The sequence below is a fragment of the Thermobia domestica genome, chromosome 3 (assembly GCF_964235325.1).
Source record: "Thermobia domestica chromosome 3, izTheDome1.hap1.1, whole genome shotgun sequence".
Taxonomy (NCBI): domain Eukaryota; kingdom Metazoa; phylum Arthropoda; class Insecta; order Zygentoma; family Lepismatidae; genus Thermobia; species Thermobia domestica.
Genome location: NC_137456.1, coordinates 73988909 through 74004892, shown reverse-complemented (window position 1 = coordinate 74004892; position 15984 = coordinate 73988909). Strand labels below are relative to the sequence as shown.

Here is a 15984-nt window from a genome sequence, read left to right as displayed (position 1 = left end):
CTACCGTAGTCGGGTCAAAACTTCACTTAGGAACTAATATGTGTGCTATCCAAAAATACATGTTTCTGAATCCCAAGATCCTCACGCAACAATTTTTATGGAGGCAGTTTGGCTACGAGCATATACTTTGAAGCACTCACCAACTACCTCTATAAAAATTGTTGCGGAAGTACCCTAAGATTCTGAAACATGGAAATTTGAGTAGGCACATACTAGTTCCTAAATAAAATCTTGACTCGACTACGGTAGGTCCCATAGTTTTGGAGCTATGGACCTCTAAAGTTCATTTTTTCATGTTTTCGGCAGCCTATAACTCCGAAAGGAAAGCAATTGTTCACTGAGGTTGGTTTATACTTTTTGTCTTATCTTGGTGTCAGAAAGCACCTCCCAAACGTTGTCGGTGTTGTTTTGAACACCCTGTATAAGAAAACCAGTTGAAAATGCTCCAAGAGCATTGCCAGAACGAACTTAAAAATAAATTTGTTTTTTCGAAATTTATATGAAATTGTATATTATATTTATTTGATTAAATTCAATAGATAATACTTACATATTTGGGACATGCGTGTTAGAGAATCTATTGAATGTTGAGCTCTCACTTTTTATTACCGTATATATACACATTGAAAATGCAGATATAACCAATGGCGACCGGTTACTATTTGGTACCAAAATGTTCACCATCCTCTTAGGTATTGATCAACACCAATATCATCTCTCTATGACTTACGGTTCCCGAGATATGGCTCCTTAAATCTCCCGACATCGGAACTTTTTGGTCAATATCTCAGGAAAGCTATGAGTGACGCTAAAAATTCCACCACTTCTTTCAGATAGACTTTGATGCTCTATCAAATGGAGGGCTCAAAACTGAAAAAATCGCAAATAACAGACAGACACACACACACACAGATATAGAGAATTTAGTAACAAACTTTTTAAAGATCGTTGAATATGAACCGTTAACATACTGTATGTATTGCTCTTTGATTTCTCCGAACAGCGATTCACATACTACTTATAATTCAAAGCACACAGAAATACTGAACAACGAATAATTCTTCAAGTCAGATTGTGTTAGCAGTTTTGTCTCATTTGAGTGTAATTAATTTACACGTATTACTGATTAAAAACAACAAAAAGCCAAGGTCAACTGAACTCAGAAGCTTCCGGCGTGCAAAAGCTGTGGAACACACTCTCTATTGTCGAGCTGTGCCTGTCTCTGGCCCCCAAATATAGTGATCTTCAATTCCTAGCCGATGGGCTAACTGCATATTGAATTTCGTTCAGATTCGACCAGTAGTTCCCGAGAAAAAAGTACAACATACAAGACGAGACAAAACCATCTCTGACAGAACCCGGTCACCAAATATAATAATTTTTAATTCCTAGACCATGGGGTATTTGCCCATCAAATTTGGTTCAGATCCATCCAGTAATATTACATACAAGGCGGGCCGAGCAGAGCCGAGCCTGTCCATCAAATATAGTAATCTGACCGAGCCTGTCCATCAAATATAGTAATCTGACGATGGGCTACTGGTCCACCGAATTTCTTTCAGACCCAGCCAGTAGTTACCGAGAAATTAGTAGAATACACAAGGCGAGCCGAACCTATCCCTGGACAACCCCAGCTACCAAATACAACATTTATTTATTTATTTACTCATTTGACCATTGGCTACCTGTCCACTAAATTTGGTTCAGATCCGGCCAGTAGTTACCGAAAATGAAGTAACACACACCCTCTAAAGTGAAACTACCGTATAAGCTCCCGTATGCTTACGCTGGGAGCTAACAAGTTTAAGTGAAGTGTATTTACAGAAAAATACGAACTCATTTTGTGCACAAGTGAACTGATACAAAACATTCTTAAATGATTTGATAGGATGCATATTAAACACTAACTCAAATTGTGCTTACCAAAAGCATTAGAATACACTTCTATTGTTACAGTTCCCGCAATCGTCTATCAACGTGTTTTCAACAAGGATGCATGCTGAGGATGGCAATAACATATTGCCTAAACGTTTAATGGGTGAAATACATTCTGGGTGTTTTGGATAAGTACAACTTTAGGTAGTGTTACAAAATATTTCCTGGTGTAAGAGTTACTTTACGTGTAATAATTAGTTTTATTAATGAGTAAGTTTTATTGAATCAGTGAAAAAGAATTCTAAACTTAAAACACCCTATAAAAATGCCTTTTTTAAAAAAAGAAAGAAAAACCTCGCTTGGTCCCTGAAGATCACCGAGCAGCGATTGAAATTATACAGGGATAAAAGAATCTCAAAAGGAGTACCTCAAAATTGGTAAGTACTTTAATTATCTTTACCCTTTGCTTCATATATTTATTTTCGAACAAACTACACACATTTATTTTAAACTAATGGTTCCTTCAGTTTCTAAGATTCGATATAGCTACTATTTAAAGAAAAAAAGTACTGAAACGCAAGATGCTCTACTAATAAAAATATAGAAAGAAAGCTATAAATGAAAAGTATGTATCAACCATTATCCCACTTAATCCAGAAATCTTGCATAACATTTCTGTAAACAGTTTTCTCGTATTCAAGGAGACTGTTGTACACTTCTGGAGAGAAAAAGATCTTCAACGCATCGCTGAAGCAATCCATGTATACTACGATGATGGCCAAACCTGTAACAAGAAATTTAGTGTGAACTACTGCATTACAGTTACAGTTACATATGAGACAGAGGGTTTACACATTGATATGTGAGAAGTACACTTAAGTTCGTCGCAATTAAGTGAGCTAGCAAAATATGTTATGGATTTCATGTTAACGCAACTACGTTATGATTTTTAACCTTAAGGTGCATGGTCCTTTATTATCCCCAATATTTCGATCAGTTTGTTTCTATGAGCTTTTTCGGAGGAGTAAACTTCTTGCGGTTAAACCGCGAACTTTTCTCTATACGATTTTCAAATCTTCAGTTACAAATTTCCTGAGGTTAAGTACTGAACTTCTTTTCTCCATATTTTAATTTTATTATTCTGTAACCTTAAGAAATTACTCTTCTTAGCATATAGAAGCGAAATATTACGATTAACAAGTCCATCATGCAACTTACGGTAATACATAGTCACAAGTGTTAATGAACTGTACGAACCGTAAGAGGCCGACGGATATGCCGTGAAGGCTAAAGGAAACGGTGATAAATAGAATGAATGAAAAGTGGGAGAACCTCGAGAAAACTCACGCACACGGTGTTTCTCCACCATGAAACTCAACTGGTTCGAGCTAGGATCAAAGAAGGGATCGTATGAACCAGAGATGAATGCTCTACTACTGAGCCACTGCGGGCCTTCTTATTTTTTAAATTTAATTAACCGATTTCACTACGATTTATTTTCTGAATTCTGATATATAAGTTATAAAAATGTATTATAGATGGTTTATCATTATATAACTTTCAAAATATCAATATAGTAACCCTACGTGATGCTACAATAGTTTAAATTTCATGACGAGTGTAGCTCGTTATTGTGCGATTTGGTACCGGGAGGCTATGACGAGCTAGACTCGTCATTTCAGCAAAGGGTTAATCCTGTATATCTACCTAATATTGTGCGTAAATTAGACGTTAGAAAGCAGTTTAGAAATGAAGGGGACAGCCCGACAGTGGCTAGTGCGTGTGTCGTTGGTGTACATGGTCCCGGAGGTACCCGATGTTAAGGCTTAGCTTTAATTAGCTTCATATTTCTGGGCCTACTCTCTGGCACTTAACTCAAAAAATACACTGAGAAGAGGACACTCTCCTTAACTCCTTATCTAGCTATGTTGAACAATGCAAAAATTAAAACGTGACAAAAATACTTTCGCAACGTTCCGCCAAGTTATCAACTAAGGAAGTAGACCCATATCTAGTTTTGAAAATAAAATGCGTAATTCCACGTTCATTACATGTTGTTTCGAAATAATCTGATAAAAATAATTTGTTTCTAAACGCATACTGTGTCCCTTGTCATTAGTTAATTTGTGGAGCAAAAAACTTCCACTCCCAATGAGAAAGAGTACTTATGACTTCTGTATAGTATTTTTTTTCTTATCGTTTTGTAACAAATAATTTAATCGTTGAAAACAATCGATTATACAGTATTCAACAAATTAATAGCAATTCCATGTAATTTTATCCGTTTACAAGGTTTCATAAGAAGTTTTTACATAAGTAAGCTAAATATATATAGAAAATTTTACAAATTAAGTTACAGAAGTTACCTATATCTGAAACAATGGGTGATACTTTACAAAATGTCACGTAAATGAAACATTATAACGAATGTTCATGTCATGGCCGATCCGGTCTAGCTTACTGTGAGATCCGCACTCGAGTATTTAATAAACCCCTCAATCGTGTACTACCATTCTTCTGTCCATTTTCGTTACGCAGGCGTTCAGGATTACGCAGATGAAGTGTTGAAGTTTTCAAACGTGTAGTGAAATTTGATATCAGTTCTAAAATTCAAACTTATATCCTAATTTTTTTTCATAAACGCTCGCACTGAGTGCATTTTATTAGAAAAAACGTGCAATTCATTTATATTAGACGAAGAACGAAAAAACGGTGTGATACAACAACGACAAAACCCAGTACAATTCGAACATTAAGTGGGTGTGGAAAAACCACGCTGAAATCGCGCCGATTATGAAAGCGCATAAAAAGCACAAGAATTGGCAGATGTGGTCGAAAAGTGAAATTCTCTTCTAAACAGAACAGTGCGGTTGTGTCTTGTAGAAAGATTTCAGTCATCAAGATCCTGCTGGTGTCAATGTTTGACACGTAATTAGAAAAAAGTAGAAATTCATGGGTTTGCGTTCACACAAGGCTGTCAAGAAGATACGCCTTACACAAAAACAACATACCATACAATGTGTATACAGTGAGCCAAGGCTCACAAGGATTGGATTGGTGAACAATGGCGAAAAGTACTGTCAAGAGATGAGACAAAAATCAACATTTATGGAAATGATTTACATGCTAGGGTGTATTGCATGTCTGGTGGGAGCACTTGATCCTGCATGTACAGTTAAAATGTGCAAGTACTCTACAAGTATTGTGATTTGGGAATATTTTTCTTCCAGTGGGGTCGGAAGAATCCATATTTGTGATTATGTCAACGCACAAACATTCAAAATGGTTCTTCAGACTAAAATGGTATCTTCGGGAAGAGGTTTATTCAAAGCTGAACCCTTTAATTTTCAAGAAAATTTTACCCCTTGCCACCGTGACAGTTTTAAGAGATCACACTCTATCCTTACGGCATGTTACATCACTTCCTTGACCCGTTAATACATCCAACTTAAACCCTATTGAAAATTTGGTGCAGATTTACTATACGTATCCACATATTTGTAAAATTTACAGAGCAAATTTGTAATAATACTTTAATAGCCTAGTTTGTAAATAATCGAAATATGTTATGCTGTTACCCGTGGGATCAGTATTGACGTAGAAGTACATTAGTGAAAGTCAAATATGTTAAGTAGAGTTTCGCTCATATGGTACGGTAGTCATTAACCACAATATACAAAGTCAATGTGTTAACTCCCACAACCAGAGAAGGGATCATTAAGGGATCCACACATTTGTGAAATTTACGTTAGTAATATGGTATGTTATCTTGGAATACAAATGTGCAAACAATGAAAATAATACGGACATTGCCTATAACGTCCTTATTAACCTTCAAATACCTAATCCAACACATTAAGTTTTTTATACTATATACAGTGTTTTGTGCTACCCTTCTCGTGGTATATTCGCCGTCGCTAGCGCGCCTGCTCATTTCGCACGCAGCCCTGCGCTATCGCGTGGGTCCACCAGCTACACCCTGCCGTGACTGGGTTAGATGGCATACTACAAGTTTGTTTGTGTTTTTTTGCACTAGTTTTCACGCCATACATCTGCACACCGTATTTATACGAAAATTGAAAAACAATTGCAATTTTTCAATAATTACTTATTTCTAATGGCACACTCGAATTTTATCTATGTAATGTCATGTAGTCCAGCACACATCTTTTCGAGAACATGAAGAAAATTAGTTAAAGAGGTATGAATTCTCAATAATTATTTCAAGTGGTGTGTCAAAAGTAATGCTGCAATCTAGTTATCAAATCGTGTGGATATTAAATAAGTTTCATCTCGAGTCAAAGTCTTGTATAAACCTAATTTAGCTTGTTAACAATGAATTACATGGGAGTTAATTATTTTTCCCGTGGTTTTACGGGAAGGTTCTAGAACACAGGTCCCCCATATAGGTTGGTTCCTTTCTGTACCAAGCAGGGTTGGCAAAAATCATGGTTTTTATTGAAAAAACAAAAACACCAGGTTTTTTTGGTTTAAATAATTTGCTCTATGTATTTATATCGCATATGGACAGAAGTAAGCTTGTTTCGCTTTAGTGTTATTATGCAACAACCGGGTTATGTTGGAAGGGGTCACATAAGCTTAAAGCGGAATCCAAACCGCTTCTCGGCTTCATCCAAGAGAAATTGTCCTCCATTTGAACTAGAAACCGGGACTAATTGACCACAAATGCGATATGTCTGCCGATTCACTCACGAAGGACTCCTGGTAAAAATACGTTGACTGATCTTTACATAGTTGTTAATGTAATCGTCAAGAGTCATTAGTAAAGAAGGACAAAAAGATAAACAATTACACAAGTGGATCCATTATACAGAATTACATATGGACAATTTCAAAGTACTACAGAGTACAGAAGAACTGATTTAGTCCAAGTCAGATCACTACGACGTTTATTAGTCCAAGTTAAAGAAATATAACGACTTACTTTGCGTATCAGTAAGAAAAGTGAATAAAAATACGAATTATTTGAGTCCACATTAGCTGTGGCCCATTTATACATAAATAATTACCAAAGATTCTTGTTAGTTCAATAATAGTCTCTCGTGGGGTTTGTATGCCCCCCCTTCCCAAAAAAGTACGGCATTTCGATGCATCTTATCAATAGTAAACATTATTAAAACGAAACAATGTTTATAATTTTCCTTTGGTTGCATAACAATAATAACAATCTATAAAAAAATCACAAAAGAAACATCCATAAAGTTACATAAAAAAAGTTGCTTTTGTAATATAATCTCTTTGAGTAAAGAATTGGGAATTTAGGTCTGAATATAGTACGAATAATATATGGGAGTGAAACGTGATAACCCAGAAATGTGTGTTCATCAAGATTTTACGAATAGTTACTCTTTTACGGACATTTTTCGTTTTTTGGTTTAAACCAGTTGGTTAAAAAAAAAAAAAAAAAAAAAAAAAAAAAAAAAAAAAAAAAAAAAACCAGCTGGTTTAAACCAGCCAACCTTGGTACCAAAGTTTATTATTTAATTCAGATAGTATCGCCGAGCAAGCGTCAGCGAGTGAAAGCGTATTAGAGCCCCGCAGGACATGTTGTTTTCGGTCTTCATTACAGCTAAATGGGAAGGGGACCTGTGTTCTAGAACCTTGCCCAGTTTTACTATACGGATTTACAGTATAAGTAGTACAGTGAAACCTCTGAATAACGGACACCAATGGGACGGGAATTTTTGTCCGTTACTGAGAGGTGTCCGTTACAGAGAGGTTACAAAAATTTAATTTTCTCAGCGGTAATTATATACAGTAAATACATTATGTATGAGCATAAATACGTAAAATTCAATATGAAAATACTCTATTTAGTGCGTATTTGAATTACTGGGACGGATGAAAGAGAAATTCATTTCTGTTAAATAATATTATTGTTGGGGAATGTGTTAATATGTTCGTATACTGCAAATGATAATGCGTGTATGGTAATTTTCTTAAGGACATGTCATCACCCTGTAAAAAAATCCATTAATTCACGTACCGCCTATATTAAAAGTAAAAACAGCTTTAAAAGTATGCAATATTATTATTAAATACTGAAAATGTGGAGAAGAAACTCACCAAATTTCTTGGGGAAAAGTCTGCAGTAGTTGTCTGCCGTGTACATCCTACGGACACTAGTTTCTGTTCGAAATTTGCTTGCAACTGTTGGATCAATTGGAGAACTTCTATTTCACCGCGATTAATGGCAAATTTCTTTAATTGTTCAACTGTTTGACACACCAATTTGTACAAAAGAAAAATTTTGCTTTTCCAAAAAAGTAAGAGAGAAAACATTGCTCGTTGAAAAATGTTATCGCAAAATAAACAATGTTTCTTTTGTTATCTATGAAATTGTCGGAAAGATGAAAGGCCCAGAGGTAAAAGCACTAAATTTGTTTGGGAAGGGAAGATCCGCATAGAATTCTTGACCATACGACTAATCCAGCATGAGTGTTAGTGCTTATTGAAGATTTTCTAGGATTTCCACCAGAAAGCAGTTTATTGCGGGCAGAAAAAAAGAAGCATTTCAAGTTCAGCTTGAAGTTGTTCTGTTTGATGATAGATACACTTGTGGGGAAAAGACTTTTCTGTCTACTGTCAAATACCGCAGAACCAAGAATAATTCCTGTCCGTTATGAAGAGGTTATTGAAACTTTTGGGGGTAAAAAAGGACTGTCCGCGTCCGTATCCGAGAGTGTCCGTAAAAGGGAGGGTTTAGTTCCGTAAGAGAACATATATTTTTGCCGGGACAAGAAAATCTGTCCGTATTATAGAGGTGTCCGTTAAGGGAGGTTTCACTGTAGTAGGAGTAGGAACGGGTTAGAAGCCCCACAGGGGTTCATTGGGTTCTGTTATCGACATAAAATGGGCAAATTAAAGACTTCCCCAAATTTTCCCGTACATTTTAGATCTGTGGATCCGTATAGTAAGACTGCACCATTTTTCCATTACTGTAATTAAATTTAATATTGTTCCTCGGTACATACTCAGTATGTACAATATATAGCCGAAATATTTCCCTTAGTCTTGCACAAATATGCGCATTTCAGTAGCTAAAATATAAAGAACTGTCTCTTGACCTAGAAATTTCCCTACAACGTAACGGCTGTTAACGATAATGGGCAGAAGTCCACTTTGAGAAGAACTTTCATAGGAACCAATACTAAAACGAGTGCAGTTTTAAGGTTAAGTTCCAAAGTTGGGCGTCGGTTTCCAGCAAAATTTTTAAAATTTACAGGAAAGATACGGATAATTTGATCGTTTGTGTGCTTGATAATATACATGAGTCTCGAAAAATCTGTTTATGTGTTATATATAAGCGGTTATAAACATGGGACTATACGGCGAGCGGAGGGAACTACTTGCCGCAAGGTAGCCAAACAGTTGCATTGTGGGAAAGAAACGAGGATTTATGTTATTAACATGGCGAATGTACAAGGGCAATGAACTAACAGTTTTAACATTTCTGAAGCAATACGTTGATAACGAGCAAAATCTTTAAAAAGCATGTGAAGAGCACGGATTAATGAACCTAATAACAAATTGTAGAAAGTGTGCAAAGGAGATAACAGCGAAAAAACATGGACGCCCAACTTCGGAATAAATGCCCAGTTTTACTATAGGAATCCATAATAAAGGTAATAGCAGCAACAGTAGGAATGAGTTAGAAGCTCCGCAGGGGCTGGTTGGGTTCAGTTCTCGACATAAAATTGACAAATTAAGACCTGCTCAAATTTTTCTGTACATTTTACAATCTTTGGATCCGTATAGTAAAACTGGTCGCTAAAACAAGCCATGTCCACTTCGCTCAACTGTTTTGTGAAGTAAGAACGGACACGTTATTTTTGCAACAGGGAAGGTTCTAGATTACTGGTCCCAATAAGTTTTGTGTGGTACAGCCATGTATTGTATGTTGGGTTTATAGAATTTGTGCCCCCTTCTTGATTGTGTTTATGCTTTCGGTTGGTGCACTTACAGTATATCGGTAGCCTAGCGTTACAGTTTTATCTTTTACAGATTTCATTAGGTTTCCGCACTTTTCACATTCGAAAGTTTGATTTTCACTTGGTATTAATCCTGTTTTGGAAGAACTCTATGCATTTGCTATCTGTTCCGATTTTTTTCCCCGAAGCTCACATATGTTAGATCTTCGATGCAATCTATTGTGTTATAACCACTGACTATTTTGTGAATGAGTTGGGTATGTCTTTTTTGTGTGGGTAATAGTGTGTTAGGGGGGGGGGGTTCGTAACATTGTTATTGGTTGAGTGTATGTCATTATCATGTGATTTCTTAAAAGTATTTTTTGTTTGGGTTATCTAATGAGTATTTTATTATTAGGGGGGCTTGCCTCCCTATATGTTTGAAGAATATTTTTACTCCCTTTTTGGAGAATATATTACGTTTTTAAAATAAGAATATGTTAGTTTTTTGGGTTATAGGGTTTTGTGCCATACGTGTGTAGAAATGTCTATTGTTGTTGGGGGGTTAGGGGGCTTGCCCTCCTATGCTTTGAAGAAGTATTTAACTTTTTGTAAAATAAGAATACTTTATGTATTTATTTATTTATTGAAATAGTCCAAGGTTGTCCTGTTATGCTTGTATAGAAAATTGTGTTATGGTAGGGGATTAAGGAGATGCGGGTCAGTGGTATAGCTGACCCGAAAGGTAATAGTATACATGAGAACCCCCTGATCTGCGTTTCTTTTGTGTTCTATTACCACTTCTACATGAAATACTATAAATTTTCTACGTAGTGCAATAGTAAGAAGTATCCATCTGCACAAGACATGCGATATGCGTTAAATCCCCCCCCCCACACACACACACAATCATAGATAAAGTATAAGGGCACTACACATGCAGATATTAAGTACAGGTACGTTCTTTTTTATTTTCGTATCAGTCGATAAGTAAATAAAAGTCGCTTTGTTACCCCCTTTGTAAGTTCGTACATACTCAAAGAATAATCCCTAAAAGTATGAGCGTCCTGCTCCTTCGGGAACTGATGCAGCTTCATGTATACTATATCCCCCGAAGGATCCGAAAAAATATATTTTCTTCTGGTCATCTAATAATACAGTTTTTCGGCTCTTCTGGATCATCTAAATCACTGTCTCGCATCCAGGGAAGGGGGACCAGTAATCTAGAACCTTGTCCATGCAACATTGTATGAGAAACTAAAAGATACCTAAAATCAGTTGTTCTGCTCGAAGTACACTCTTACTCGAAAATGACTGCTACAGAATTAATTTTCAAGACGTATTGAGATGGGCAAAAAATTCTATAATTAGCACTAAAGAGCGTCAAAATATCTAAGCTCACGCTTTACGATGTCCATAATCACGAAAAACTTTCACTTATAAAATTCTACTACCAGTTAAAACACAACGCATAATGTAATAAGCAATGTTGAAGACTATATTACTTCACATTTATCTTCACTTTACCTTCTACAGTGTAAAAGTTCAACTTACTTAACAAAATTCATAAATATTTTTCTTGTGTCAACAACTCCAGTCCATAACCACACCGCCTTCCCTCATTTCTTCATTTTTAAAATGAAGATACTGTGCAGTGAACATTACAGTGGCCTTCTCAAGTCTCTTGCTTCTCAAACGCATTTCCACAACATTAATTTTCTTTCAGTAAACGTAGTTCACTTTGATGTAAGAAACAATAGCATTTGATTTTTATTAATTCTAATTTTTCTCATAACTTTTTCCTATCCTCTACTATTTTTATAAATTCTCTTGCACAAGCAGTTACACAGTTTCAATGGTGATAGCATGAACTTTCCAGATAAAACAGGTGATCAAACCACAAGTAATTTTTATTTTCATTTTTTCTTTCTTTTGAAATCTTCAAACGAATGTTTCTCTTCTCATAATACTATTCTATAGCAGGGATTTATTTGTAGCGAGGGAAGCCTGGGAATTTCCCCCTCCTGAATTTGACTTCCTTGCCTCTAGGTTTAATCCGGTCTTCCCAGCCTAGGAAGATATTTTTCCCCTTTCGTAGGCTATAGCTATAATCTGTTTTAAAGTACAATAATTCAACTTCATGTTTTAGTAATGTAGCAATTCTTTATAAATATTCCCCCCTTTTACAAAATCCACAAGTAAATCACTGTTTATAAGTTAAGTATTGCTAATATTGTAAGATTGCAGAAAACTAAACGTAAGTTAAGCCATTGCAAAAGTGAACCAGGTACATATAAGTTTTCTGAAACTTTCCGTTCGATTGGAATCGCTACTCAAGAAATGAATTTACTTGTACTCATTTATGAAGTAATCATATACTTTCAATACATACTCTTATATATCTATATCTCTATATCTATCTATATCTAGTGTTCTAAAAAAAATGCGCCAACGGACTACAGAGCATTATTCTACAAGTAATATATATATATATATATATATATATATATATATATATATATATATAGTATATATATTAAACCATTAATTAGATCTACCAATCTATCAAATAGTTATATCGATTGTTTTCAGATGGCGGCTAAAGTCGATATTGATTGATACAAGCATCACTTATTAGGTTATTGGTGTAGTAATCGATTCAACAGCTTGTTGTATTCATAGAGTAATGCTAATGGCTCCAAGTAATTCTGCGACGTTGCCACATTGTGGAATTTTGATTCTCCATAGCGGCTGAAGGAGGCCGGCTTTATTTTAGCCTGTAGAATAAGGCTCTGTGGTCCATAGGCGGTATTTTTTTTTTAGAACACCCGATATATATAATTTCTGATGCTCCAGAAAATCATAGTGCCTCATTCCGTATCAGTCTTCGAAAAATGTGCAAATCACAAAATAACACAAAACGTGATAAAGAATTTTTGGTGGTACGTCTGTGGAAAATTTGCGAAGGATAGTTGTTTCCAAACCAAGTCTCTAGCGTCACCTAACTGTTAAAGCAATAAAGTGTCTTCAAAATGAACGAGATATATCCCAGAGTGTTCAAAGGTGCTGGTGCGAAGATGTTCATCTTGAGATTAATTCTGTTTTCACATTCACTTTTCTCTGTGCAATTCTTTTCTATATTATGACTATTTATTTACTAGTGCAAACCTTTTTGTTTGTTTTCGTAAAATTTAACTAACTGATTCATACTAGATTTGCTAACTTAAATAACTTACACTAAAAATACAAATTGTTGAGAAAAGCAACGTTTATTTAAAAAATAAAAATAAATGCGCGACTGCTTCACCAACTAACTGAGCGTATTGGCTTCATCAATATGTTGAATATGAGTGTCTGGTGAAGCCAATATGATCAGTTTCCGCCATAGTTTCGCTACACATATATTATTTTTAAATACATGTTGCTTTGCTCAGCGATTTGTATTTTTAGTGCAAGTCATATAATTTGCCTTTGTTTCACCCTATATCAGTACTTAATCAATATTTTATAATTGTGACACACTGTTCGTAATCAGGCAATCGGTTTCTATGTGTCACAATTTTTTAAACGTTTCTTTCTCATCTAGTTCTACTACGCAGGGATATCATGGCCTAATGGTAGGAAATTCAGTGTTTCGGAGCTTTTGAGAACACTGCTTCCATCACTTGCATTCAAAATGATGAAGAGATTGCTCACTCTCCCAAGTAAGCTATTGCTGTATCAAATTTATAAGTTTAAATAATGTGAGCGCTTAACTTTAATATTTATTTCATTTATGGGTGTACTAACAGGGTGTTTAAGACACCTAGAAGATATCAATAACAAAGCAATAACGATTTACTTGTATACCGCTAAATGTCACGTATTCCATATATCACAAATAAGCTTTCAACAGTCTACCACATTTTAATAGCATAAACCGCCCGTCGGTCGTACCACAATAAAGAACAAATACTCTTGAAAAGATTGTCACTGGGACTTGTAGTAAGTCCGTGTTCAATGAGAATAACACTACAGAAGAGTAAATAATCTCGAAAAAGACTGTTTGTATAAGGACTTTAAATCAGTCCACATTGAAGGCAATCTATGACGCTCTAGGTGGTAGATGATTTTTTATTATCTGAATTATAATAGCAAACAAACTAAGGTGCAAAAACGCACATCCATCTGATGTAATAAGAATCGCAAATAACTACTTGTCAGGGGGTCACAATGTAATATAAATGAACTAGAATAGGGCGGTTTTCTTATAAAACTGACAAGAGGAGTTAGTACGCAAAACAGAAGATGATTTTACAATAAACAACATCTATTTAGTTGGTGAGGGTTGATCTTACCATACGCTACCAAATTTAAAAGGTGTCAGCGACTGAGTGTTTCATTTATTTTACCACTGATGGTGTGGTGGGTGATTATCGCACTGATTGCCTCCGAATAATGTAGTTAAACAAAATTATCATTCCACTCGTTAATAAGTGAGGTCTTTGAAACCCAAATATTGGTATGGTTTCACAATACACACATCTTTAGAAAAACACACACCTTGCATTTTGTTCATAGCTTTACTATAGGACAGCTGCCAAGTGATTTCTTAGCTTATTCAACTTCTTAACACAATGTGAAAACAATTGACACCACGACTTTAGCACAACTGCAGAGCCCGTAGACTTAGCAGACGACAGCCTAACAATCTTGAGTGGAACCAGTATATCACGTAGATAATTTCCAACACAATGCAAACTTCCCTGCGTTAGACACTCTTATTTTTCACGCATTTCCGCCGAAGTGTCCATTACTGGCGACGAATTTATCCATGTCCATTACCGGGGTGTTTACCTTAAGTAATAACAGAGTGATTTAGAGGAGTGCTTTTATCTCGCTCTACAAATATGCATATACGTTAAAACAAAACAATAGTAAGGTTTCAAAGTAATTTCTAAAGTACTTGAGAGGTGATCCACTCTTTAGTTAAGCGACTTGATAGATAAGGAATCCAAGTAATAGGTACATGATAATACACACAAACTGAAATACAAAAGGTATTATTGTAACCAGTGGTGCCCACCCCCCCTTATGTCCATGACGCACCCCCCCAATTGTCTATCCGTAGGTGTTCTTCCATGAAAAAATCTTCTTTTCGATTAATTTTACCCCCCCATCAAACATATTTATATGGATTTTAACCCCCCCACAATATTTCAATGACGCAGTTTGCGTCATAGCCCCCCCTTGTGGGCACCCCTGTTGTAACCAACCTGAGAACGTTGATCCTACCGCAGGTTCTCTGAGAGTTGAGATGGAGAACTCTGTGTCACCATCGACGTTCGTATATCCGTTTGGTACACACCAGGTAGTAAAAACATACTTAATTCACTTAGATCACAAATAGCGATTGAGGTTACTTACTTGCGCTTCGAGCGGCTGAAACACAGGAGTTGTTTAGAAAGGCAGTTAGCAGGACTTCGTACGGGATGATGTCTTCGTCATAGGACTTCGTACGGGATGATGTCTTCGTCATAGGACTTCGTACGTGATTAGGAAATCTTCCTAATAACAGGAATTGGCACAGGCTGGTCCACTCCTGGACTGGTTGTCGTGAAGAGATGGTGAGACAAGTGAAAGAAACACAGCATCTGATAGAACAACATCCAAGGGATACTTAACTCCAAAGGTTGTTCTGCTTCCCCAGTAGACTTTAGCGTCCATACGCCGATGTTAGAGGCGTCCATTAGAGACTTCGAGATAAGGCGGAAGAGATTCGTATGAAGTATTATTCTGATATCTTAAATGATGTAAGCGACATTTGAAGTTCCACGTTGAAAGACTTATTGATTCGTTAGCTAAGTCCGTAGACTCTTATACAACGTAAAGCATCTTACATGAGGTCAGGAAGTTGATATAGAGAACAGTCATAGATTAAACTGACTGAGAGTAATCGATAAGAAGCTTCTAGTGTGCCGTATGATATTTAGAATCTGTGAGGATCGTATCAGATCCGACAGCACAAAGTTCATGGAGAACAAACAGAAAGATTTGTTGGTAGAAGCAACTCTATTTACGGTTGGGCTGCCTAATAAAGCAAATAGTACGCCAATAATGATGGAGTCACTGATGAATATTCCTGCGTATTCTTGGAAACGTTCGAAATTAATAGTACTTGATGTTTCAACGCATACCT

The 15984-nt window shown here is 36.0% G+C and overlaps 1 protein-coding gene across 3 annotated transcripts in view; it reads right to left on the bottom strand.

Moving 5' to 3' along the window:
• Positions 1–11600, bottom strand: part of LOC145680513 (uncharacterized) — a 55051-nt gene extending 43451 nt beyond the window's left edge. Inside the window, exons 1-2 of one of the 3 annotated variants that reach the window (XM_081751114.1) lie at positions 11361–11600; positions 2513–2659 (exon numbers count right to left, since the gene is read on the bottom strand). In XM_081751114.1, the coding sequence (XP_081607240.1) occupies positions 2513–2636 (124 nt within the window). In that variant the 5' untranslated portion in view covers positions 2637–2659; positions 11361–11600. Of the gene's footprint in view, positions 1–2512; positions 2660–11333 lie in introns of all 3 variants that reach the window. The other 2 variants (XM_081751112.1, XM_081751111.1) reach the window with 2 other exon arrangements.
• Between the last annotated feature and the right edge of the window lie 4384 nt (positions 11601–15984).